At 48.5% G+C, this 25,614-nt stretch overlaps 5 protein-coding genes, 1 long non-coding RNA gene and 2 other non-coding genes across 10 annotated transcripts; 2 read left to right on the top strand and 6 right to left on the bottom strand.

The window, feature by feature from the left end:
* The first annotated feature begins 53 nt into the window (after nt 1-53).
* Nucleotides 54-4,562, top strand: ddah2 (dimethylarginine dimethylaminohydrolase 2). The gene is made up of 6 exons (XM_029166776.1): nt 54-208; nt 758-1,225; nt 1,749-1,937; nt 2,513-2,632; nt 2,741-2,884; nt 3,606-4,562. Exons 2-6 carry the CDS (start codon nt 926-928, stop codon nt 3,723-3,725), a joined length of 873 nt encoding a protein of 290 aa, XP_029022609.1. The 5' UTR covers nt 54-208; nt 758-925; the 3' UTR covers nt 3,726-4,562.
* A 97-nt stretch (nt 4,563-4,659) lies between these two features.
* rps5 (ribosomal protein S5) lies at nt 4,660-6,920 on the bottom strand. The gene is made up of 6 exons (XM_029166778.3): nt 6,798-6,920; nt 5,971-6,074; nt 5,508-5,717; nt 5,268-5,396; nt 4,860-4,958; nt 4,660-4,771 (listed from the first exon to the last, which is right to left on the bottom strand). Coding segments are annotated over exons 1-6 (612 nt in total). The 5' UTR covers nt 6,799-6,920; the 3' UTR covers nt 4,660-4,702.
* On the bottom strand, nt 5,040-5,171 carry LOC114866316 (small nucleolar RNA SNORA3/SNORA45 family). Its single transcript, XR_003787676.1, has one exon. It is a non-coding gene; the product is annotated as a small nucleolar RNA SNORA3/SNORA45 family (small nucleolar RNA).
* On the bottom strand, nt 5,799-5,932 carry LOC114866317 (small nucleolar RNA SNORA3/SNORA45 family). Its single transcript, XR_003787677.1, has one exon. It is a non-coding gene; the product is annotated as a small nucleolar RNA SNORA3/SNORA45 family (small nucleolar RNA).
* A 348-nt stretch (nt 6,921-7,268) lies between the features above and the next one.
* On the bottom strand, nt 7,269-11,655 carry ppt2b (palmitoyl-protein thioesterase 2b). The gene is made up of 8 exons (XM_029166768.3): nt 11,158-11,655; nt 10,352-10,505; nt 9,912-10,007; nt 9,581-9,688; nt 9,325-9,408; nt 9,089-9,173; nt 8,947-9,001; nt 7,269-8,831 (listed from the first exon to the last, which is right to left on the bottom strand). Exons 1-8 carry the CDS (start codon nt 11,344-11,346, stop codon nt 8,688-8,690), a joined length of 915 nt encoding a protein of 304 aa, XP_029022601.1. The 5' UTR covers nt 11,347-11,655; the 3' UTR covers nt 7,269-8,687.
* Nucleotides 11,656-11,861: 206 nt separating this feature from the next.
* Nucleotides 11,862-17,013, bottom strand: cratb (carnitine O-acetyltransferase b). Its single transcript, XM_029166767.3, has 15 exons — nt 16,645-17,013; nt 16,077-16,301; nt 15,707-15,825; nt 15,450-15,503; nt 15,083-15,248; nt 14,799-14,973; nt 14,582-14,672; nt 14,406-14,493; nt 14,223-14,323; nt 13,979-14,098; nt 13,376-13,498; nt 13,132-13,267; nt 12,984-13,046; nt 12,771-12,908; nt 11,862-12,686 (listed from the first exon to the last, which is right to left on the bottom strand). The coding sequence occupies exons 1-15, from the start codon at nt 16,693-16,695 to the stop codon at nt 12,483-12,485; spliced, it is 1,854 nt and encodes a 617-aa protein (XP_029022600.1). The 5' UTR covers nt 16,696-17,013; the 3' UTR covers nt 11,862-12,482.
* Nucleotides 16,996-17,664, top strand: LOC129604804 (uncharacterized). Its single transcript, XR_008696048.1, has 2 exons — nt 16,996-17,135; nt 17,287-17,664. It is a non-coding gene; the product is annotated as an uncharacterized LOC129604804 (long non-coding RNA).
* Nucleotides 17,665-17,673: 9 nt separating this feature from the next.
* On the bottom strand, nt 17,674-25,497 carry ppp1r18 (protein phosphatase 1, regulatory subunit 18). Of its 3 annotated transcripts, none has more exons than XM_055512703.1 (4): nt 24,984-25,497; nt 21,011-24,684; nt 18,916-19,138; nt 17,674-18,580 (listed from the first exon to the last, which is right to left on the bottom strand). In XM_055512703.1, the coding sequence occupies exons 2-4, from the start codon at nt 24,635-24,637 to the stop codon at nt 18,561-18,563; spliced, it is 3,870 nt and encodes a 1,289-aa protein (XP_055368678.1). In that variant the 5' UTR covers nt 24,638-24,684; nt 24,984-25,497; the 3' UTR covers nt 17,674-18,560. The 3 variants fall into 3 exon arrangements, with proteins under 3 accessions (XP_055368678.1, XP_029023419.1, XP_055368677.1); XM_029167586.2 differs by having other exon boundaries at nt 18,920-19,138; XM_055512702.1 differs by having other exon boundaries at nt 18,920-19,138; nt 25,302-25,497.
* Nucleotides 25,498-25,614: the final 117 nt, after the last annotated feature.

Raw genomic sequence — 25,614 nt, 5'->3', positions numbered from 1 at the left:
ATGACAAAAATGGGTTGGCGAATGCGTAAACGACACTAAAACATTGTATTTTGAAACGAGGGACCGGAACTACGCGTCTTCACGGCCGCCATCTTGACGCCGTTTCCAGACAAGAGGGAGTAGGAGGGGGGAGAATAACGGGAGCTGGGACGCAGTGGAAATTAAATCAAACGGAGGGAAACGCGGAAGGATGCGACGCGTTGAACGGGTGAGCGGGTCTGCGTTTGTTGTTTGCGCCACTTCTGGCGGTTACAAACATGTGGAGCAGCATCAGAAGTATGAGGAGCCTCGAAGCGCTGCTGCTGCTGGGCGGCGCAGGATGTTTTCTTCTGCCTACGACTGTTTCCCATAGTGTCGCTGTAGCAAAGTCTGTTGGCAACGCCGACCAACTGGGAAAAGTGGTCGGACGCTTCCAACGGAGCCACGCCGTCCTCACGCGCAAACTTTCCCGTGGCGCCCCCCGCTGCGCACCGCGCGTCGCCTCCGGTCCGGCGCTGGGAGCCGGTTTTGGGGACATCCTGTGCGGCGCCGCAGCCTCACGCTGGGAGCCACAGGAAGATGGTGAAAGGACGATTGTCCCACATCCAAGCCTCCCAAATATGGGAAGGTTCTGCTGCAGGACCACTGAATGCTTCTAACGGCGTAGCTTTTGTTTGTTGTGTGATGGTTTAGTTTGTTGAAATCGTTTTAATTCACAAAACCTGTTTGGACAAATACGCATGAAGCTGTAAATGTGCTTTCATTGTCTTCCTGATAGGCCGGGTTCATGTGAGGAGAAGCCACTGGAGAACAGGAAGTCTGTGATGAAGAGGATCCCCACCCGCGTACTGGACCCCCTGATCCACGAGACGAGCTTAGTTTAAAGTCCACAAAACCAGATTGGAAAAGCACCAACTTAAACATATACACCCGTGCTGCTGAAAACATGGCCAACATGTGCCCGTACGGGTTCTTCACCCACGCCGTGGTCCGGGGGATCCCGGAGACCTTTGGGAAGACGGCGGCCGGGGGTCCCGAGGACGGCGAGGTCCCCGTGGACCTGGCCAAGGCTCAGCGGCAGTTCGGGTGCCTGACGGGAGCCCTGAGGCAGAAGGTGGGCCTGCAGCTGATCGAGATCCCCCCTGAGCCCGCGCTGCCGGAGAGCTGGAGGATGGAGGATGTGGCCGTCGTCCAGGGAGACACGGCGCTCATCACCAGGCCCTTCAAACAGCAGAGACGCGCTGAGGTAACGGCAGCGAGGCTCCGCTGACCCACTGCTCTAATCTTCTGATAATGCACTTAGTCGTGCTTTGTGGGATAAAAGATGCTCTTAGGCAGACAATGAAAATAGCAATTATAATGCAAATTTTGGGTCAGGCTTTAAGTGCTGAGCTGTTGACTATTAGGGAAAAGTAGTAAACGCCAAGAACACACACACAAATATAATCCAACAACAAGAAAACTGCTTCTATTTGGACTGAAAAACTAAATACAGGTCTTTTACAGGAACTTAGTGTCTTATTCCTGATATTGTTTTAAAAATTTACACTGACGTAAAATCCAGCATCACCGCAAATACCAGTGGTTTTTAGGTGTTGTTGCCTCTTTCCTATAGTTTCCAAAGTCCATATTCTGGCGAATGAAGTATTTAATCAGTAAAGTATTACGTCGGGTGAAACAGATGTGCACAAGCAGAATCTGTCCAATTGGGACGTCTCTCCATCTTTTTTTTTTTTTTTTTTTTAACCCTCTCTCCCTCCCTCCCCCAGGCGGAGGCGGTGAGGCGGGTGATGTCGGAGCTCAACCTGACCGTGGTGGAGATGGGGGCCGAGGAGGGCGGCTCAGGCGGGGCCACGCTGGAGGGCAGCGACGTCCTCTTCACGGGCAGGGAGTTCTTCGTGGGCGTCTCCTCCCACACCAACTGCAGAGGAGCCGAGGTGCTGGCGGACACTTTCAGGGTGAGAGACCCGGAGGAACGACGCTTTAGAGTTAGAGGAGTGTGTGTGTGAAGTCGTTTTCAGGCTTTTGGCTCGACATGTTTTATGGTTATTCACTTCAGAGAAAAGTAAATAGCTTGAAACTACCACTTTCTCTTTCACTGAATGTTTAAAAGCTCACAAATAACCCCGGAATGATCCAGTGAGTCATTAGCCGGGGAAACAAAGGCCGTGTTGGTGTCTGGACAGAAAATAAAGCCAGCTGCCAAAAAGAGCAGGTGGCCATTTGCTGAATTGCATTTGGGGAATTACAGTCTACGAACGGCGATGAATGAGGTCGTCGCTCCGGCCAAACAATGGAGGCCGCGCTCACACTCGACACCCGCTCGTTAGTATCGATTCCAGCGCTTCTCAAAAGTGCGGCGTCCACGCGTCGCGTTCACGCGCTCTCCACACACACACTAGGTCACACAACGCACACACAGGCCGGTTCACGTGGTCGAAGCAGAGCTCGCGTTTCACAGTTGAAAACATGTCTCGCATCGAGTCAGACCGGCTGAAGTGTGAATTAAATCACTGGGCCTCCACCTTCGCAGGACTTCGCCGTCTCCACGGTTCCCGTCTGCGGAGGAGCTCGGCTGAAAAACATCTGCTCCATGGGAGGCCCAGACACCATCATCTTCAGCAGCAGTGAGGGAGCCAAGAAGACGCTCAGGGTGAGGAGGCAGAACACGTTTACCTGGACACACTCCACCGGTCCTAAAATCTGAACTGCACAGCATCTTTAATTTAAAATGAGCTTTATTTTATTCCTGCGTGTCCAGATGATGGAACAGCTGACCGACCACCATTATGAAGTGCTCACTGTCCCAGAGGAATCTGCAGCAAACTGCGTCTACATCAAAGGTCCGTCTAAGCGGCACTTCCTGCTCCACCGGCCGGCAGAGGAATGTCCCGACGGCGTCTCTGTGAGTGCAGCTGGACGCTCCTTTCTTTTTTTATTCTCTGATCTGGTCTCCGATTCACAGTTAGAGGATTGTAGCAGAGACATTTTCCTACTGCAAGCAAAGAGGGACGTGCAATAAGAGATTTTCCAATCAAAATATAATGTTAAATGTCTGGATTTTTAAAGGTTAATCAATTTCTGAACCATCTTATTTATACAAGATATAAAACCTTAACAGAAATGTTAATGTCCTGGTAACAATGTAAACCGTTGTCGTAGTTTTTGCTGTCAGTGGCGTTTTGGCTGTGGAATCTGAGAGATCTTGTGAATCTTGCTCTCGCATTCTTATCCTTCACTGTTGACTTGTTAAAAATCTAAGTCTGTGGGAAGATAAATGTTGAGATGGCTTCAAAAATGTAAGTAGTCAGAGGTTTGCGCTGAAATAATGAGATGGACTAAGCAATATCACTAGGTTGCCATAGGAAATGCATTTTCGCAGGTATTTACTTTAAATTTTAGGAACCCAAATCAGAAGGTGGTTGATTAGCACAGGAATAATCATTTTAGATGCATTTTAAAATCAGATTGATACATTTGAGTTTACGTTGTTGTCTGATCACTCCTTTTTATCATCCAAGGCATCTGTAAATAATTTATTCTGTTCCACTTGGCATTTATTAGCCAGTAACTCCTTCCATTGTGGCTTGTGCCAGTGGGTGAATGACGTCCTGTCTTTTCTGCAGGCCTTCCAGAAGCTGCAGGACTACACCCTGCTGCCGACAGCCTGCAGCGAAGCCGCCAAGCTCGGAGCGTCCTTGTCCTCGCTCTGTCTCCTCGTCAACAGGAAGCACACGTATTTCTGAAGACTCCCCTGCTGACGGCCCAGTATGGTGTAGAGGGGCCTGTGCAACAGTTGCAGGCAAAGGCAGATTCTTGGCATGAAAGGTGCAGCACGCTTGTTTCTTCACAAAATACTCATAAAATCTTGGAAGTCAGCTGGCGTTGGGCTGTTTTGAATTTATGACTACGTTTCCACTTTCTGCAGATGCAAGTGATCAGATGGGGAAAAAACTGACATAGTAACAGTATAAACATACAATGTTATTCTGCAGACATACTGTAAATAGAATGTAATGTAGACCAGGGTGTGAACTAAAACCACAGGAGATGGTGGGTCCTAGATTTAGCCATTACATCACTTTCATAAACATTAATTGTTAATGCAAGATAAGACATGTAATGGTTAGAATAACCAGAGATTTTGTTCCTTGTACTTGGTGTTGCACAGCTTTGGTACAGGGATGTGGTCGGGAGGAGCCAGGAACTATGCATCCTGCTGTTCACCTATTTTATAAGAAACACTATGACTTATGGTTCCTTTATATCTGCAGATTTCTGTACCGCTTTCACCTACTACATGAAGTACTTTTGCTAAACAGAAAATATTGCTAATACAACACATCAAATCTTTACCAGTGTAATGTAACTAAATGTTTTAGCTTTTGTGTACTTAAAGTCTGCTTACGAGAGTGCACCTCAATAATGGTACAAAGTAACAGCACCATCACTTGAAGTGGAATTGTACTGAGTTGGTTTTAGCATAGTTGACCTATTAAAATAAATGATCAGCCCAGGAGCCCACATCCACTTCTTATGATTTGTGGTATATAAACTGACCAAAATAAACCATGTGCAACACATTTCTGAACAAGTTTGTTGTATTTTGTCACTGCTGATACTAGATTACCTGTAAAACAACCCAGATGTGTTTAGCAGAAGAAACCCATTGAATCAACAGAAATTTCTTCAATTTTATTTGTTTTGTTACAAAGCAAAAAGTTTAACGGTTGGACTTAGCAACTCTCTCCAACTCGTCTTTCTTCTTAATGGCGTAGGAGTTAGATGAACCCTAAAACAGAAGAAAACCAGTTTAGTACAGTAAACAGCCTTCAACACTATGCCCACATGCAAGGGGGATGTTAAGTGGACAAACTCACCTTGGCTGCATTGATCAGCTCATCAGCCAGGCACTCAGCAATGGTCTTGATGTTCCTGAAAGCAGCTTCTCTTGCTCCTGTGCACAGCAACCAAATGGCCTACGAGGAAAGAGGGGAGTTTGTTAAAGAACAAAACATACTACAAACTTTAATCCTGTGGAACAAAATGCCAAGTGGGAACAATGTATCTGAGTCGGTGATTGACTGGGCCACATTAGACTACAGCCAATGAATAAACAAAGACATTCACTCTGCGAGCACTCTAGCACACCAGGACAATGGGCAGTACCCAGGCGTGACTCTAGCCTCGCTTAATATGGTCACATTAGGAGCTGTACTATTAATTTAGGTTGTACACCATCTTCGAGAGACCTTGACTTCATACAGAACATCATGTGGCAACATCACCTGATTGACTCTACGGAGGGGTGACACGTCCACAGCCTGCCTCCTGACAGTACCAGCACGACCGATACGTGTGGAGTCCTCACGGGGTCCACTGTTGATGATGGCGTTCACCAGAACCTGCAGGGGATTCTGGGAGCAAAATTGGAAGCTGCATTAGAAAATGTCAGGCACAGCAGGAGTTGAAATATAGGCCGACGTAATTTAGCTGCACATGAGCATATTGGAGTACGGGGCACAAACCTCGCCAGTCAGCAGATGGATGATCTCAAACGCGTGCTTGACGATACGCACAGTCATCAGCTTCTTGCCGTTGTTGCGGCCGTGCATCATCATGGAGTTGGTCAAACGCTCCACGATGGGACACTGAGCCTTACGGAAACGCTTGGCGGCATAACGTCCTCCAGAGTGTGGCAGGTACTTGGCATACTTTTCTTTCACAGCAATGTAATCCTGTTAGTAACAAGGGGGAATTTAAGAGTCATTTTATTCCAGATTAAAGAAAAGATTAAATGTTGAGGTAGATGAGTTAAGAGATGTGTCTGAGCTGGTGATTGACTGGGTCACATCAGACTACAGCCAACGAATAAGCAGAGACGCTTTCCTCTGCGAGCACTCTAGCACAGCAGGACAACGGGTCAGTGTCCAGACGTGACTCTAGCCTCGCGTCATCGCAACCGATCCAAACCCCACGAGAAACACGTACCTGCAGGGAGATGTCATTGATCTGGACGTCATCGGTGCTCCACTTGCCAAAGAGTTTGATCTCTGGAGTCTCGGCCACAGCTGGGGCAGTCTCCCACTCAGTCACTGAGGATGAACAGGGAGGACGTTATTTGAAAGCACCGTCAAGTCCACGTTCAAGATGATACAGAAACAATTACATTTACGTTACAAAGATTACTGATTTAAGGAGAGACCAACTTTAATACAAATCTCCACATCTTACTATGTAATAACTTTTACTCTCAAAAGCGGTTGTTTCTGTGTGATATTTTTGTTTTATAGTAAAGTTACAAGAAAATCTTGGTCCATATGCCGTAACAGACGAACCTCTTGAATTTAGGCAGAATGTGAGCGTGTGCACTACCGGATCGGTAAAAATAAAACTATACACCAGGCCGGCCTTCAAGCCTTCTTTACGTTAACGTTAGCTACCTGGCTAACTCAGGACATGGCAGCTGACAAGCTAACAAACCACTGATACTGGAGACGCTTGACGTTAAATAATCAATGTAGTGGACATTTCCTAGTTCAAGTAGTTTGTACGTTGTGTTCATTAATACGCTGCGTGCGGTGACTTCGGTGGCTAATCAACATGCCGCATCCACATGTGCTAATGTGCTAACGATGCTAACGCGCAGGCAGTTGTACCCGCTGGCTAACATTTAATGCAAATAAAAACATACTAAAGGTAAACTGAAGCGGCTGGTTCTTGCGACTGTCGAGTATAAGATAATATCCGATTCAAATACCCGATATGACCACGTTTTATGTTTTCTAAGCGAAGTAAATTGTGATTTTTCCACTCACTTGTGTCTGCCGTTCTGCACCACACTTCTCTGAGACGGAAAAGGGCCTTCTCTGGGCGCCGCGTGCAGATATCCGGTGATTGGTTGAGATTTCCGGTGCGCAAAGCATTTCGGGAAGTGTATTCTTTCTATAAAACAAAACTCTGGTCATTTGAATAATCGTTTTAATTTAGTTTTCCCACTGTAATTGGGTCAAACATCGTATCAGATGTTTAGTGACAGTAATATTCTAATGAGTAAGGACGTTATTATTTACATAATAATTCATGTATATATGTTGCAACATTATAATCCTAATTGAATAATTGTATTTGAACTATTTAAATTACACTCCTTTTTTGAGCTTCATTAAATGGCAGGTAATAATGTTAGCATAAAATATTTTTGAAGGAATGTCTTTTGGATCTGACCAACCACTTAAGATAATCAGCTTGAAAAACACAAGGTTTTAATCAAATTAACAAACAACAAATGTTAAAAACTATAATTTATTAATGAAGTGACAACATTTCACTTGCAGATGAAGTACAGCAAATTGTAGGATAAAGTCAAAATATTAATTTCTCTTAGAGCTTTATAAAGTCTCCATATTGCAGGACATCCCTTCAGGTCAGAGGTTATACAATTAAGACCATTAAATTAATAAATACTACAAAGGATGCAACAGTATTAAAACACTACTTCAGGCTCCTACTATATCTTCACTTGGTCGTTTTCCTTCCCTTTTGACCACTAGGTTAAATATTGTGCAACACAACATTACTCTTTCAAATACAACTTCACTTTTTCCATTACACAAATTTTTCCTTTTTGAGTACAACAGACAGCAAAAAACATGAAAAGCAAAAAAGTAGGAGAAATTATTCCTTTTTTTCCAGACAAAGCCAAACAAACATGGAAACTATTCAAATGCCTGAGATATCTAAATATGATGGGAGGTATGGAAGGACACATACAAAAGATTGGTGGATGAGTAGACACCAAAATATCACTGCCGATCAGTCTCTACCTCTTCATTCATTTAGTGGAAACACTAAAGGCAGCATATTAGCACTTCGGCATGGGACATGAAACACTGAGGCATGGGGGGAATCTTTAAGGCTTAGTCTATAAAAGCAGGAAGGTTCAAAGCACTGTATGATATCGATAAACATATAAACGGTCACATGTGCAGACTAATGCTAATAGGTAAACATTAGTCCCTAATGTTTAAAACTAATATAAGGATAGAAAATGTATCATTATGTCCTAAAAATACACTTGCATCATTAAATGAGCAGGCAGTGAGTCTGTGCATGCAGAAAAGATGACAGAACACCTTCAGGCACCGTTGTGTTGAGGTATGTGTGAACTAACACACAGACACACACGCACAGATGCACATGCTGTGTCTATTGTGGGCTCAGTATTCTAATGGTAACAGTTTCATACAAATTAAAGGGGCACTCCGCTAGTTTTTACATGAAGCAGGTTTTACAGCTGGTCAGAACGTTCACGCTCCAGGATGTTGCTTGTCCCTGAACCTTATAGAAGTGGAATCAAACTGCTGGATTGCTACTTTATCTGATTTGCATTTCTGTTGCAGACTATAATAAGTTTAACTTTTAAACAGTTTATATAAAATTAGATGTAAAGACCTTGATGTTTGCTGCTTCTGGAAAATCATTACATTTATGAAAAAAATAGTTAACATTTTGGTTAATGTGCTCTTTTGCTCTCAATATGATGAATATTTCCTTGCTTTCTTAATGCGATAAGAAAGTGTTTGCACCAAAATATCAAACCAACTTTCTGCTGTTGTCCAAAAAAGTAGAATACTCTTTAAAAAAGCATATAACTGCGATGTATGGACCTGTGTGTGTGTGTGCGTGTGCTGTCAAGCAGATCTGTTCTACACCAGCCACTTCTCCATGCACATGTGGAACACAGTCTCGTTCGAGTGCCACAACACGTGTTCAATGCCGGGAACCGAACAAACGATCAGATCTCCACGAAGCGCCAGCGTCTTCAGACCAAAGAAATCGCTCAAGTACACCTGGAAGAAGGAAAGAACGCCTTTGTCAGTGTGTGAAAGAAAGAAGACAAAATTCGTTTTAGTGACACAGGGTTAAGACCCTGAATGTCAGTGCTTAGTGTGTGGTTGCGCTCACATCTTGATGCTGCATCTCAACAACAGTCTCGTTGTCGTCATAAAACCCGAACTGACTGTGAAATGAGGGCGAGAAAGAGAAAAGCGATGTGTGAGCGTCACATGAGAATCGTCTGACCGTGCACAGTCACACAGAATCTCACCTCGACTGCCAGGGAGTGATGACGCCATCGTCTGGGCCTCCTATCAACACCAACTTATTGATCTTGAGGAAGTTTTTCTTCCACTCTGAGAAGTAGAGGAAACTTTTCATAACGCTAGATCACAGATCACAACCTTTGGTGAAAAGAAAGCCTCAGTGTAGGTTGTAGCACACAAAGAGGTAACAATGTCATATTTGATAATTCCACTTAGTAAACATGTTGAGGACGCTGCTGACCTGTTGCATTCGGACTGGGTCTCTCACCGTTGAGCAAAGCCAAATAGTCACTGCTGTTTACATACAGGTCTCTATGATGGGGGTCTGGAGAGAGCGGGAGGAGAGAAGACGATCTATGAGAAGGTAACTTGCAGTTAAGCCAAAGAGGCGAGTCTTGTATATTTGAGGAAGAAAGCAGGTTAATATATGATTTAGGGCTTCCACACTATCAACCTGTCACATCACCTTCTGTGAGAAAGTTACTTCTGCTTCTCACCGTTCCAGTAGTTGCAGATGGATACTCGTTGACCTATGGCGGTGTAGCAGAGGTGGTAGAGGTTTGACTTCACAAACTGGGGGAAGAGGTACTTCAGGTAGTCTGTGTCTGAACAAACGGCAGAAACAAACAGGGGAGTGAGTAGCGAGATCGAGATACTAGATGGAGGGAAGAAACTGGGTATTATCATGTTAAACCTGCAATAAGTGAGTGTTCTGACCACAAAGAGGCAGAAGAACAATAAAAAAGTGATCAGGATCTACAAAAACAACTAGCTGTGGGCTGAGCCTTGATTCACTGTGAGTAGTAACCTCCTAATGTGATGACCTACCTCCATATTGTCCGGCCTGAGGTGAAGACAGGGAGATGAAAGAGTGAACGTTATGGTCAGACAGAGTTGAAAGAATTCCTCTGCAAACCAGCCCCCCTGTGACATCAAATGATACAGTTCGCTCACATTTTTAGGGACAGAAAGCCCTCACATTTACTACTCTCCTTATTGATTCATGCAATTCATTCACGGCCAAGCAGATCAACCTTTAAATGGCTCCGGAGTTTAGTTTGTCCGATTGGTTTTCCTGAAACCACGCTCTAATAGGAATTTAAGTGCAGCACAACCTAGTCAGATCAATAAAACTATAAATGTGCAAGATGGAAACTGTGAAATCATATTGAATAATTTTTTGCAATATCGCTGTAAAGAAAAGAAACAGAGCAGAAATGTTTTATCACCTTAAACAAATACCACATTCCTGTTTGCCTTTCACAGACCTTGCGAGTAGCAGATAAAGTGGACCCCGTCGGCTGCGTTTTGCATCACTGGGTAAATAGCTGCCTTGAATCCTTCTACCTGCGTCCACATCGGCTGCAGGCTGGCACTTCTGTCGAACAGGTCTATGACCGTTACGTTTGTTCCAGGATGCGACTGCGGAGAGGAAAGGGAGATGGTTTCAGTTTATAAAAAGGTAGAGCTTAAAAGGAAGTGACGGAGGGATTTCTCATGTTACACGAAGTCTAAATCATTCACCAGAATGAAAACGATAATTGCACAACTAAAAGCAGAGATGGTGTCGAGCTGCTGAGCTCACCGCTAAAATGCTTGTGATATCAAATAACCTTGGAGATGTTTGGTTTCTATATGATCTAAAGGAAATATTGAAGTATTAATGATTCATTTTTGCTAGACAAGAAAAGACAGGGCAGTATCTAAAGCAGTTTCCTCTTTTTATTGCTGATTCTTTCCCTGTGGTCTGCAGTCTGGTTTCAATACAGAGCTTTCTAATACAGCAGACGTGGAGAAAGAGGAACTTGGTCAAAGCTTCACCACAAAAGTCAAGGTGCGCACTGGTGGATTCCGAGTCAGAAGCCGCACGAGGTCCCACTTTAATAAGTGGAGTAAGGCTGGAGCCCTGTTTAACCTGAGGTGCATCCAGAACTAGTTGAGGACAAACGTTCGCAGACGCTGTCACAGCTGGAGGCCTGCGCTTCTTTTACCTCAGCAACTCTAAACATTAACTAACGCCCAAACAACAACAGAGGCAGAAACAAATAGGGGAGTGAGTAACAAACACACTCACCTCGTTAATGAACCTTTGCAAGTTTTTAAAATCTCCCGAGCTGTCGAACAAGCCGTGGACTATGATCACCGGCTTGTATCCAACCACCGCAGCCCAGAGACACGCACCGAGCAGCGGGTACAGGAGCGCGGCCGCCCCGCTGCTGCTCACCCCCCTCCGGTTTGTCATAGCAGCCTGGGAGCCCTTCATCACGATTAAACAATAATAATAATACTAAAAACAATAAAGAGACCTGCAAGTCCTTACAAAATAAATTAAATATAAAGTTTGCGTAAAACAAAGACATAAAATCCTGGTGCTTGGTTAATGTTGTGCTCTTGTCATTTGCTCCATTTCTTCTGCAGCTGCGTCACAGACGACCTAAATCATCTTTCGCTGCACGCGGCGACGTGTTTATGTCCTAAAAACACATGGACGCACACTGTGCCCAGCAGCGCAGCTCCACTTCGGCCACTTCTGTTTGTTCCGGTTTCGAATAGGCGGTGATGGCGACACCCTGACGTCACATCCGCCACATCAGCTCGGCCAATCGGCGTGAGGCCGTGGCGCGATGACGTCGTGTTTGTACCGCATCAAATGCATCAGTGTTGCAAAACTAATATCGCACAGCTGTTGTTGCCTGAAATTCAAACCTGGCAACCTCCCTAGTCTCCGAGGCGTCTGAACTCCACCTTCCCGCACAAACAAAGCCTCAACACAAGGACTCATTTGACAACAGGGTTTATTAACCAGTCCTGCATGTTGAGAGCAGAACAACAAGCACCAAAAAATACAGGGAATACCTTTTGAACATTCAGATGTGCGGATTGTGAGACGAAAAAAAACAAAAAACAAAACCTAAGCATCTGTAACAACCGTCACCAAAGTTCAATTCTGGCTTTTGGTCCTTCACAAACAACCTTCTTTTTTTCCCCCAATCTTTGTCCCATGTTCAGGGCATTATGTTACTTGTCTTCCACCTCTTTGTGCGTCAAGTGCTGTGTCATTTTATGCAGATATGCTTTGGCATGGTCAGATTAATGCTGGAGTGTCAGGCTGAGACGCTGCAGTATCAGATGCCTATAAGTGCATTCGTTGTAGCAACTACAAAAGCTTCCTGCTCCGCTCTGGCTAGAAAAATTAGCTGCTTCAAAGCATCAAAGAGACAGGATTCAGTCTTGAAAACCTCCTCAGGTCAATCTGCTCTAGTGAAGCTTAACAAGCAGCATGCACGGGGAAACATCCACATCAGACGCAAGCCTCATCAAGACTTCTACAAAATGATTGAAGAAAATAAAGTGTTGCACACTGCGCTTGTGCTGCTGGGACAAATGGTGGCAGCAGCACTACACAGTAGGCTGCAGCAGCTCCTGTAGCCGACTCAAGGTGTCCTTCAGAGTTTGGGCCAATTTTTCAGCGTTCGTTTCCTCGCAGCAGTTAAAGGCCGTGATGGAGAAGTGGACGTGGTCCGCCTGCGGGTTGTAGCACACGGCGTAACCGTCTGGAACGAGGGGCCCGAAACACATCACGCTGTCTGTGTTCGCAGGCACCTGAAGGGACGCAGGACAGATGGGCATTAACAGGAAAGCAGAAAACTCCCACTCGGTTGCAGTACAACGTTTTAAATCTCTCACCTGCCCAGTCCGGAGTTTCCAGTGTGTCGCCAGTCCGTACGCGGTGTCCATGAAGATTTTGGGAATGCTCCGTCCTTCCTCGATGGCCTGCAGCTTCAGCCCCAGCAGGTGGCTGTCGATGCCGTGCCCATTGAGAGTCTGAGCAGAGAGGTCCAACACATGTAAGTCCAACACCAGCTGAAAGCTTGTGGAGCTTGTTGACTCTGTCTTTACCTGAGTCGTCAGTTCTGCGTATGCGTCAACAGCTTCTCTGAACAGCTGGACTTTCGCCTCCCGCTGCAACGCAGACATAACACGCGCCTCTAAATACGAGTGACACCAGTCGAGCCACGTCAAAAAGATTATTGAGATCACGTTTTACCGATACAGACGGGTCGCCAAAGCCGAGGATGAACTGGAGCGTCTGATTTGTGGGCGAGCGGATATATTCTGTCCTTCCACTTCGGAACATCCTCTGAGAAGCAATATCACAGGCCGGAACGACCTCATTGTGAACTCTGAGAAAAAAACAGTACAAAACTCTCTCAAGCTGTTTTTCTTTATCCTTTGTAGCCGACTACAGTCAACATCACAGCTGCACAGTCACAGAACGTCCCGTCTCTGACCTGTAGTAGGCGAGCTGCAGGGCGACCTGGATGAAGGAGTTTGGACTCAGGTTGTGTTTCTTTGGAAGCTCTTTGCCAAACTTCTTGAAGTTGAACACGTTGACGTCAAGGTCGTTGATGAGTCTGCAGGACATTTAAAAGCAGAGCTTTGTATTCTATTAACAAAAGCGAAGGCTGGAAAATTTCCCCCAAAACAAAAAGGACAAGAGGAGAAATATAAAAGATTATCACAAATTAAATAAATTGACCAATGCATTAATGTAATGTAAATTGTTTTTCTATATGGAAAAGTAGAGAGATGAACTGAGGAGGGGTAACGTGTCCTAGTTTAATCCGAATAAACGTATAAAAAGCTTTATTGCTCCTGAACCTAAACAATACTTGAACTCTACATTTATTTAGCAGCTTGTGAAATCTTTGTGTTCAGTTTGCAGCTGACCCGACGGAGAACTTTATTCTTGTCAAGGTTACAGTCACACAGAGAAGATAAATGTGTTGACGATCCTTTAGACCAGGTTCACTTCAGGGTCACTAGATTGTAAATGCAAACAGCCAGGTTACTTGTTTCACCCAGTGCACGAGAGGAGAGGAGCGAGCTCTTACATGTCGAGGTTCTGCTTGGCCTGCTCAATGTCCCGCTTGATTTCTCTGTCTATGTGAAAGTAAAGCTTCTTGGGCATCGGTAGAGGGATGAGCGGTGCTCTCTTTGGGTCTGGATTCTCACTGGAAAACAAAAAAACAAAAAACAAAGTTCAGTGATAAATAAAAGAACTGAACCAAAGGAAGGAAAACGCATACATGTGGCCCAAGTCTAAAATATGACATCAGCTAAATTCTTTCTTCTCACCAATACTGCAGGACGTGATCCAGCAGCATTGCTATGGGCGGCCCCTCAGTTGTGGCCGGTTCATACAGGAGACCCCAGGAGCCGTCCTCACCCACTACAAACTGCCCAAACGAACACAGGCGAGTGAGTCCACCGCTGCACAAACACTATGTAATGTTTGTTTTCGGTCACGACTGAAGGTACCTGCAGCGTTTTGTCAAACCAGCGGTTGCCGCTGTTGGAGTACGTCCCGCCTCCGTGCAGGACCTGCGCAGCTTTACGGCTCGCGTACCTGTCAATCAAGCCACAGCACAATAACTTACTCAGCAAACAGAAAAATAAATATAAAATGAAAAGTGTGTGTGTGAGGTTGTGCATACTTCTCATCAGATATCCTCATGACTGGAGAATCCAGACACAAGGAGAACAGGCCGGTCTCTATCAGCCGCACTGATTCCTTGTTTAGTTTGTCTGAGTCGCACAAGAGCAAGACTTAAAAGGCAGCTTTGTAATTTACAAGCTACAAACTCAAAACATGTGGAAGAAATGATATATTTTACTTGATAATCAAATCTCTACATAGTATCTGTGAGCTACCTCTCAGCAGGCGGTTGTACGCCTCCCCCCACGTGTGACGGTGCTCGCTGGTCAGGATGCCCATCGGCTCCTTGTCCGTTTTCCAGGACTGAGACCTGATCCTCAGCAGCTGACTGTGGATCTGACTCTCCGTCATCCGGGAGCCGTCACTGTTGTAAACTTCCAGCTGGAAGAACTGAGTCATAGGGGTGTAGAGAGTGGAGTTTAGTCCCATGAAATGAGTGTAGGAGCTATTAGGCCACAAAATGAGAGACTAAGTGTGCTTCTGCCAGCTGGAACATCACCTGGTAGTTCCTGACCACCGTGATGTGCGTGGGCGAGCGGCGGGAGCGGCCGTAGTGGGCGATGTAGTCGTGCTTGGGCCCAGGGATCCTGCAGGAGGAGAAGAGGAGCGGGTAGAGCTCCATGCACAGGGGCTTTCCTCGCATGTACTCGACCGGCAGCTGGCCGCTGAGGGAGGCAGACGGGTTAAACGTGTCATTTCTGGATCATTTAAACACGGCTAGACGCTCACAGCAACCTGAGCCCAGTAAACAGTCTGTTGCCACAGTACACATTAAGTGTGACAGTTAAGGACTCAGAGTTTTCCAAATTACCGTTATGATAGCGACAGCTGCTGGTAATTTTTCCACATTTTCAACCTTTACTTACTTTTTGATTTTGGCTTTGAAGTCCAAAACTGCAGCAATGAGTTTAGATGCAAAGCTGAGAAGAGATAAACACAAATGCACACAGGTGAAAAAACCCAAGAAATGACTCTTGAAATCTGCCACAAAGACGTTTGCCTTTAGTTCAACTTTGAACTGTACTGCACGGATTTAATTAAAGTGCAAAGGGCAACCATCAGGCCGCTAGCAGCGCCTGCTCAGCTGTGCCACTGTCGGTGTCGCGTATCAGCGTTGACTTACACCAACTGGCTCCTCCAGTCGTTGTAATCTCTCCTGGGCAGAGAGATGGCGGGGTTGGAGTGCACAGGCAGCGGCTGTCTGCTCTCCAAGTACGCCCACTGCACCCACCAGTCGGAGATCTGACACAGGATACGGGTATTTAACAGGGACTCAGGCCAGTGGTGCCAACGCGTGATCAATGCTTCACTTTGAAACTTAATACATAGTGAGAAATAAATATTTGTATTTCATTCTATCCAAGTTTCTTGTTTAGCCTACAGCTTAGAAATTAGTTCCCATTTATTACAAAAAGCGCCGTTACTTCTCAGCTCACTAGCCTGATCTATTCATTGACCGACTCTTTCGTCAGGCCTCGTCCGCAGACACACACCCAGTTCTTGGTGTGTCTGGCTCTTCTCTCCAGACCCTCCTGCAGCTGTGCGCCCAGTCCGCCCGGCCGCCCGAACTCCTGCACCATCCTGCGGGTGTGGTTGAGCTCCTCCGGGGGCAGCAGCGGCTCCAGGGCCCGCAGGTAGCCCTGCAGGGTCTGGGCCAGGGGGGGCACCGGCTGGGGGGGCACCGAGGAGAAGGAACACTGCTCCTGCTTCGGGGGCGCCTGCGGGACAACACACGCGTTCACATCAAAACAAAGGGAAACCCCACTACTGTGTCTCGTAAACACGTGCGAGCGTGGATTAGTCCAATGAGAAGGATTAACGTGCGCTTTAAGCGTTTGCTGCTAACTCCAGCGTCAGCACGCCGCACTTCCAGGAGAGTTTGACCCGACGCCAAGAAGGAGGGCGCAACCAGGGCGTAACAAAGTAGGAAGTGTGAGCGACAGGCCCGTGGAAACGCAGTCCGCGGCTTCTTATTCGTTCAACGGCCCCGCTGAGAGGTTTTAATACACACAATGCAAGTGTTTTACCACAGGGGTCCCTGCGGCAGAGGAGGAGACTCACCCGGGACAGCCATGCTCTGCGGGTTCCCGCTTGAAGTTTCCTCAAAATCATGTTTCCCTAAATAAAGTCTCTCCGTGTTGCATCTGTGGCACAAAAGGCAGCTGTGGCTCGACTCTTCTTTCCTTTGACACACTTTCCACGGGTCAAATCGTCAAAGTGAAGTTCAGTCCTCCTCCGACTTCTTCTTCTTCTCCGTCTTCTTCTTCTTCTTCGTCTTCTCCACGGTGGCTGTAGAACAGAGCCCGCATCGCTCGATAGATCCTAGTTCGGAACCATGCGTACGCCAGACGAAGACTGGGCCCCTCGGCGTTTTGCTGGTGCGAACTTCGAGCACGCGAAGGTTCACGTAGCGAAGACGACTGGAGCAACGCACAAGCCCGCACACGTGTTGACGTACCAGCGTTTCCGTAAACAGCTACGTGACTTGAAGCTGCGCGTGCAGTACGTCATCTGACCGCAGGGAGGCGCTGTTACGCTACTCTATGGCGTGTGTGAGTTATCATTATTAGTTTTATGTGCTTTTATCTGTAGATTATAAATAAACAAAGTAAACATTAAAATGCATTTGCTTGTCTATATATTATGTATGTATCCTGTAACTTGTATGATGACCCTCTGCATTTATCTCGTGACCTCCTGCAGGAGTCCTTCCATTCCAGCTGGGTCCTCTTGGTCTGTGATGACACTGTGACTTTTTACAAGTTTTACAAGGTTTATTTACTTCAACAGCTTGTATTTAGCAGTTTGAATTATTAATAATAATTATAATCAGCATCATCAACATATATGTACAAGCTAAGATAAGAAATATAACATTTGTAGATGTACTGAAGTACATAGAAATAACTGTCATATATATTGCTAACATAACATGTTAACATGTTAAAACATATTCTTTGGCTCAAGGAATAGAGAAGCGATGTGACAGTGTGATGCTTTCTCAGAAGCCAAGAACGTATGAACATTATTTATTTAATCCTTAAATAAAATTGAATTGGTTTTAAATTGAGTGAAAAATAACACGTAGACCACCTTTCATGACTGTTTATTATTTTTTTCTCTTGAAGCCAGCTTCTTCATCTGTCATAGATAAAAAATAATTTCTAAATTTACATCATGCCCGTCTTCTTTTACCGATTTAAAATATTAATTTACAAACAAACATAATATAAGCACAATACAGCCAAAGGTCAAATAGCAGCTGTAATATGTTGAAGTTATGCCGATATTTGACATGTTTACACTCTTCTTCGTCTTCAGCACTTCCACTCACACACACTGAGTGGAAGCTGTAAAAGACTTTATCTGATTTTTCAGGTTGGTTGAACAGTAAGGCTGAATTAAACCCCACGTAAACACAAGAGTGCACATCACATTGCACCAAAACTCCATTTCTGCAATATTCAACACAACAACCAATGAAAAAAATATATATTTATGTAATCTACATTCACTAATGGTCATATCATCTGTATGAGCAAATCCAGCAGGCACATGAAATCAGATGACATGAACATCACTCCTCTGTGCTGAAGCAGTGCTGACTTCAAAGTAGACCATATTTAGAATGAAGAAATGTATATTAGCTAAAAAATCAAACCATGACTTTCATTTCATTGCATAGACAAGTGACCCTTCACCCAAAGTTGTGTGCACCTGAGGATGTATTCTAATACTTTAGTACCATTCCTGTACATTCACATGTCCCACAGTTTCCCTGGAAACTACATGATACTGCATAAATGTAGGCTACGCTTCTCACACTCATTCGTTCTGATGCTAATTGTAACAAGAGACAAAACAATTACTCTCGCTCCAACAATCGACTTAACATTTCAAAGGAAACAATGCTGTATTGCTCAAAAACACGTCGGTGAGCTCATCACATGGGCAATTGTGGCGACGGTGACTGGCTTCTATATTGGGCAAGAATGGTCTGGAAGACAGAGATGGAAGGAAAATCAGGTGAATAGAGGTTGTTTAAAGGTTTATTCTGGGGTTGACTTTACTGCTGTGAATTTGTGAGGACTAACAACACTTCCTCGTCTTCTTCCTCTGAAAATGAACTATTATGAAGTTCTATTCATGCCCTTAAAGTCAAGTTGTGTGTGTTGAACTTGCCCATAACTCATGACCTAATGGTGATTTCATAATTTAATGTCCCTGAAGCAGTGATATTAAACACACTTGTGAAAATGTCGATTCTTCGGGAAAGCCCAACATTTGTAACATGTTACACGTTGTGTTTTCTGAGGAGGGGGTGACACTGACTCACTCTCAGACCCCGTGATGACATCCCGGCGCTCCTGCTGCTCTTGGACATCACGGCCGCGGCCTCGGCCTCCGCCTCGCCCTCCTCTTCCTGCGCGTCGCCTCCCTGCGGCCGCTCTGCCCTCGCCGGGTCCGGGGGGTACGGGCTGCAGCCCAGCATGGAGGTCTCCGACGGGTACTCGCACACCTGCTCCAGCTGCTCATCGTCAAAGCACACGTTCACCTGGGAACACACGGAGAGCGAGAATCTGATTCTGATTCAGCTGACCAGCTCAAGAACTGAGTGTGATGTGAACACATGTGTCAGACATAATGTGAATGGAGCCTAAAGGTCCAGACAGCGGCCGAGCTCCCGCTCTGGGTCCACCCGTGACTGGGCCCGTCTGAGAATAGCTGTGCATTAAAGAGGCTGGACGAACCCAGGAGAGCACAGAAGGCTAATCCTCCCTCCCTGAACCTGATTAACCCGGGCTCACGCAGCACAGGCACCCAGCGAGGGACCGAAACCGAAACAGGACGACAAGACGAGAAGTCGAGTGGGAATTTAACGAAATTACATTCGACCGCACTACAAGTCTTGCTTTGCAATGCTTTCACAAGTGCTGTTGTAGTTTCTCCGATCCTTTCATTAATGTGGCTGTTTGGCTGATTAAATGTGGTCTCAGCAGCAGGGCATTAAATTAAAAGCATCAATAAGACTAGATTGAACCCAAATCGTCAGAATGTGCTCACATCCAAGATAAAAACGACGACGAGGAGCGAGCGGGTCACCCCCCTCTGTGACATGATGCCACTAATCAGGTGGGGGAGGAAGCGGAGCTTATGTCAACCAGCCTGAAGGGCAGAGCCACAGGGGGTCATCATGGCCACGGCTGAAGAGACGCCACGCTTCTCATTTACACGCTCCGCTCGTTGTTCTGTGGGACTCAGTCACAGACGACGTGTCTCACCGAGACCTTTTGTGTACAGAGAAAGTACGGAGGCCGATCACATCCGCTCCTGAGCCTCTGGAAACAAACGTGCCGCTGTGAAACAGTGTCTGAGTCACATTCAGCCATTTCAGACTTGTTCCCCCGTCACTTCCTCGTGTCGACGTCTGTCTTTTTTAGGAGGAAGTACGGCCGCTCGAAAGAGGAAGTGAGCAAAAGCGGTGCGACGGGGTTTCAGCGAAACAAACACCAAGCAGCTCACGGCAGAGTGTCCCAGTATGACTGTCACGCCGTCAGTTCGCTGCCCTCCCTCGATCTCCTCTTTGTCAGAACCGCTATTTATGCCCACATCTTTCCGTGAGACTTTGTTTTCCATTTCGCCCACTCCAAACTGGGAGCCGGCGGCGGTGGAGCGTAAGGTCAGCGTGGTCAGCAGCCGCCTGCCAAGGCCCCGGCCCACCAAAGCACAGCCCTGCTAGCGACCGGCCAAGCGCACACAAAGGCAGATCTGTGTGAGAGGCAGAGAGGGCTGAGTCGGCGAAAAACGGCAGAACTGGTTCAGGGGAACAAGGAAGCGGCCTGCAGCACAGCCAGAGGCAGGCTGATGGGAAGTTACCAGCAGCCTGACAAGTAGGAGTCAAATGACAAGGGTCTTCATGGATGCTGGAACAAGAGGCCACTCAAGGGCTCATCTCCCAGTAATCAAACTGGGAGGAAAGAGGAAGTCCACAGCTATGAGACATATTCACACATAAGTCGCATAAGACATAAGTTCACACAGACAAGCATGCAAACTGCAAAAAAGATAGAGAGGGGGGGGGGTCACTGTGGTTTCCTACGTTACACAAATATCCACCCCCAGTAGCTGCAGGTACGGCGGGTGACATATGAAAAGCTTTGCTTTGTTTACAACAGCAACTCCATTGTTACAGGATGAACGTCAAACGTCTGCACGGACCTGGACACGAGCAAAGCAGCTCAGTCCAGGATATCGTGGCTAAGAATCAAGATGTCGTGCTTGATAAGGCTTTAACCGGCTTAGCCGAGGCGCTGACTTCTCGGTCAAAAGGGAGGTTCTGCCAGTGAAAGGGGATTCTGGTTGACGAAAGGGGACCGTGGGGCCGAGCGCCCAGGACGTCTGCTTCAGAGCTCCAGCTTCCACTCACCTTCTTCGGGGTCACTCTGTTCTTGACCAAACAGGACTTCTCCAGGTTCTGGTATCCACCGATCACCTCGATCTCCTCCACCGTGGGGTACCTCTTCCTGGCGTCGGCCATGACGGGGGGCGTCTGGGTCTGCGGCGGCGGGGCCTTTGCCGGCACGGGCCCGGCGGTGACGGACGGCGCCGCGGGCCCGGCGCTGGCGGGTTTCCGTGGGGTGATGGTTATGGTGGCGCCTCTCTTCACCTGCCCCCCGGAGGCGCTCCTGATGGAGAAGGGGACGGGCGACGGCGTGGGGGACGGGGAGGCGCTGGGGGACGGAGCGGGGGACGGGGAGCTCGGGGAGGAGCTGGGGGTCGGGGCGCAGTCGGTGGGTTTCAGGGAGCCGTCCTGAGGGCGGCCTCTGAGGAACGACGCCGTGATGGTGATGGTCTGTTTGTTGTGGGGCGTTGGAGAACACGCACGCTGGGGAGACATCTTGGGCACCGGCTCCGCGGTTTCCTGCTCGCCGTCCTTTCCCCGCGGCTTTGACCCTCCCCGGGGGCTTTGCTGCTCCTTCAGCTGGAACTGCTCGATCTGCCGCTGTATCGTCTGAACGCCGCACAGGTCCTCCCCCGCCGGGGCCTCGCCGTCTCCCTGCGCTGCGTTCGAGGCCAAAGGCCTCACTCTAGCGAGGTGCACCGTCGGCGCGTCCGCTTTCCTGTCCCTCAGACACAAAGCGGACCTGGAGCCCACGTTCTCCAGCTTGTAGATTCGGCTCATGGCCGCGAGCGAGTTGTGAGGCGGCGACGAGGGGGGGGAGCGCGCAGGACTCGCGGGTGCCGCCGACTCCTCGGCCTCCTCCCCCGTGGGCGCTTCCTCCGCTCTGTCGTCCTCCCTGTGGCTCCTCAGCTGCTCCTCATGCTGCAGCGGCTCGTCTTCATCCTGGGATGCCTGGGAGCTGCCGGAGCTCAGGTCGAGGGCTGCGGCCGCGCACCGACTCGTCGCTTCCTCTCCCGCGACGGCTCGCGACTGTGACACAGAAACAGGAAGCTGAGGGCAGGTTTTCGACACGCCGGCTTCCTGCGTGACGTCAAACGCAGCCGCGCCAGCGTCCTCCCGCGCCGCCTCTGCTTCGCCCGGCCTCTTCCTGTGAGCCTCCCGCCCCGTCTCCCCCTCGGCCCCCCTCTCGTCGTACGGGTCCCCTCCGCGCTCCGCGGCCTCGCCCCCGTCCCCGCGTCGTTGCCTCAGCCTCTCCAGCTCCCTCTGCCTGATCTGCTCTCGCAGGGACTCGATGCGGCTCAGGGGTTTCCCGACCCTCCAGCTGTCCCTCTTCTCGACCCCTCTCCCCCCTTCCCAGCGCTGCCCCTCCACGCTGTGACACGCAGCCGTTTTTCTCTCCACCGTTTCTTCTGCGACATAAAACACCGTCCTGGGGATCTGGATCTCAAGGGGGCTTGTGGGCGTTATCTTCCTTGGAGACCTCGCGGGTCCATCCCGGTTGAGGCCGTCTGAAGCAGCGGAGCTGTACTCCTCCAGCCTGGCCTCCGCTGCGGCCTCGTACGCTCTCTCGCCCTTTTCATTGCTGTAAACCGTCGTCTCTCCTATTTTCTCGATCTTACTGATGAGGTCCTCCGTTTGCTGGGACAGGACGGAGGAGTAGGGCGCTTGTGGGCCGGCGGCGCTCCACTCTCTGGCCCTGTCTGTGACTGTGCACAGCAGGCTGGAGCTCTCCGCGAAGGCGGACTCGTGTTTGTAGGAGGCGTCTGCCGCCGGACAGGCACCGACTGCGTCCAGCGATGACGACCCCTCCTCAAACCCCCCCTCCTCGCGCCCCTTGTTGCAAAGCTGCGCCTCCGCCTTCCCTCCCGGTTCTGCGTCTTTGCTCAGCTCCCTCCCCGAGCTCCTCTCGCCCGTCGGCCTCCTCGGCTCTCTCTCGCTTTTCGCTCGCCCCTCCTGTCTGATCGGGACCCTCCGGGCGAACGAGATTCCCTCCGTGTTTCTGACCGACGCCACCGTGAACCCCTGGTCCCCGTCCGCATCCCCGGGCTTCTCTGCAGCCCGCTTGTCTTGCCTGTGCTGGACCGAGACACTCCTCTGCACAGGTTCCCCCCTCACGGGTCTGTGCTTTCCCAACCGATCTGCATCTTGTGCATACAGCAGTTTAATCCCCTCCCGGGTCTCCTCCTGTGACCCCTTGTCTGAATGTATTCTCTGGCGGGTCCTCCTCTGGTGGGAGCCCTCCTCATCCAGGCCATTCTCCTCGGCGGACAGGGCTCGGTCCGAGAAGCTGAAGGAGCGCTTGGGGACGCCCTTCCACCCCAGACTCCTCCCGTCTGCCTTCCTCTCCTCAGACTGCTGCTCGTCCTCGTCGCCTGAGTATTTCCTCCTCCCAGGCCGGAGGAAGTTGTCAGAGCTTTTGGATCGAGATGGAGGCTTGGGGTGCTCCCCGAATTTACTCAGCAGCTGACTGACCCTCCCCCCCCTCTCGACAAACACGTTATCGTCCAAACTGTCCTTTTTGTCCTCTTTGATGACGGTGGCCTGGCCCCACGGCCTCTCCTTCTCCTTGTCTCGCAGCCAGGACACGTCTGTCCTGAAGTCCCTGTTCGTGCTCTCCCTCCGCACGTCTACGCTGCCCTCTCCGTTCTCCCTGCCTTTGCTGGCGGAATTCTTCTCCTCCGGGTTCACAGGAGGCTTTATGATCAGAACCTCCGACGCCCGGATCTCGGTGACGCTGCCGCCTCCAGCCAGGATCTCCCTCAGATCCATTTTCATGCCCCTCTTCTCCCGGGGGTCCTCGTCGGGCGTCTCTCTTTCCGCTTCTCTCCATCTCCCTCTCCTCTCGTCGCCGCCCGTCCTGTCCTGCTCAATGATAATGATGTTGTCGGCTCGGATGGTCCGCATACATGGCACGTGGGCCGAACCAGATGGGGGATCCGTTTCTTTTTCCTCCTCTTCTATTCTTACTTTCAGGACTTCTCTCTCCCTTGTGGCATCTTTAACCATCTCCTTCCACTGACTTTTCTCTTTCTCCCATCCCTCTCTGCTGCTTTCTCTTTCTCTTCCTTGACTCCTGTCCCTGCTTCTGTCTATTTCTCGCCCCTCACTTAAATCCCTGAATCTCTCTATTTTCAGCTCTATCTCTCGTCCTCTCCCTGACTCCCCATCTTGGCCCCTGGGGCTGGACTTGTCCTTCTCCCTCTCGTTGCCCTCAGCCTCGCTCCCTGCGTCTGCGTCTTTGCTCCTCCTCCACGCGCTCTGCGTGCGGATGAAGGGGTTTTCGTGGAGTGGGACGATGGTTTCCAGGGACACCTGACTCAGTGCTTTCAGGTCCGCATCGAGCCACAGCGCAGGATCCGGACTCAGTGACAGTTCACTTCCCAGGTTTATGGTAACAGAGCTGTCTGTGTCACTCAGAGCGTCTGCAGACGACCTGGCCTCCACTTGCAGCACACACGCGTCTCTTTCTTTCTCCCTGTCGCCCAGCGTCTCCTGCTTCGCCTTCCGCCGCTGGATGATCCCTCGCTTCCAGGCGGGCATGCTGGCCAGCTTCTCCTCCTCCTCCTTCTCTCTCCTGCCCCGCTCCTCCTCCTCGCGCCTCTTTTTCTCCAGCAGGAGTTGCTTCCATTCCGGCAGAGAGGAGACAGACATAACAGTACAGGTACCGGCACGCTCGCCCTGGACGTGTAGTAGCACCTCTGCAAAGGAAACAGACGAGTAAATAACATCAACTGAATAAAAAAGCACAATTTAAATAAATGTTTGGCATTTAAGCAAATACAGCTTCTTTGCTGAATGTTTAATTTCCTGTATGAGCAAAATCACATGACGAAAAGCATTTGTTCTTATTTGACTCAAGTCTAATTTAGCTTTGACAACCGATCAATCTTCAGTCTTTCACACTAGATACCCTCTAATTAGCTCATTATTCACACGTAAAACCAACACAATCTATTTTTATCCCATATGTGTGGTGTGAATGTTAAATGGCGCTCACCAAACCCCAGATCTTTTCTGATTCAATAACTATGTCCGCTCTGACGCCACCGCTGTCATCCCCGCTTGTGCGCCTCGGCTGTGCGTAATTCTCCCCACGGCGCGACGCAACAACACTAATTCTCAACTTGCTCCAGCTTCAATCCCTGCGATTTTTTAAAACATTCTGCGTCAACTCCCTCCAAGAGCGGACCGTGCGCTGGAGCACAAAAACCTCCGTCGTCCTCGGGAGAGTAGTAAATATTCCCAGCTTCGGAGCGACAGCACTGTAATCCGATAATTACTTCAAACTCCATCAGGAGAGTTTAGTGGCACACACCATATTGTCGGGCCTAAGAAAAGGCGTTTAAGGCACATAGCCGTCTGCCCGGGAACCAACCCATCACCCCCCCTCGCTCCCTCGGTCTCATCCCTCCGTCCGTCACCGGGGCTAATTGGAAAAGAAGGGGAGGTGACAGAGCTGCAGGAGCTTAACGGAGGTTGAGCAGGCTTCCAGCACGGTATAAGAGCCGGTCCCTGGTCCCCCCGGTCCCTTGTGTGTGTAATGAAAAAAATAATAAGAATAGTCAAAACAGATCTTTAAAACAACAAATTAGAACAGATGTGATTTTTTTTACCATAATATTATTACT

The sequence above is a fragment of the Betta splendens genome, chromosome 11 (assembly GCF_900634795.4).
Source record: "Betta splendens chromosome 11, fBetSpl5.4, whole genome shotgun sequence".
Taxonomy (NCBI): Eukaryota; Metazoa; Chordata; class Actinopteri; order Anabantiformes; family Osphronemidae; genus Betta; species Betta splendens.
Note: the sequence above shows the minus strand (reverse complement) of the source record. Positions and strands in the feature narration are given on the sequence as shown.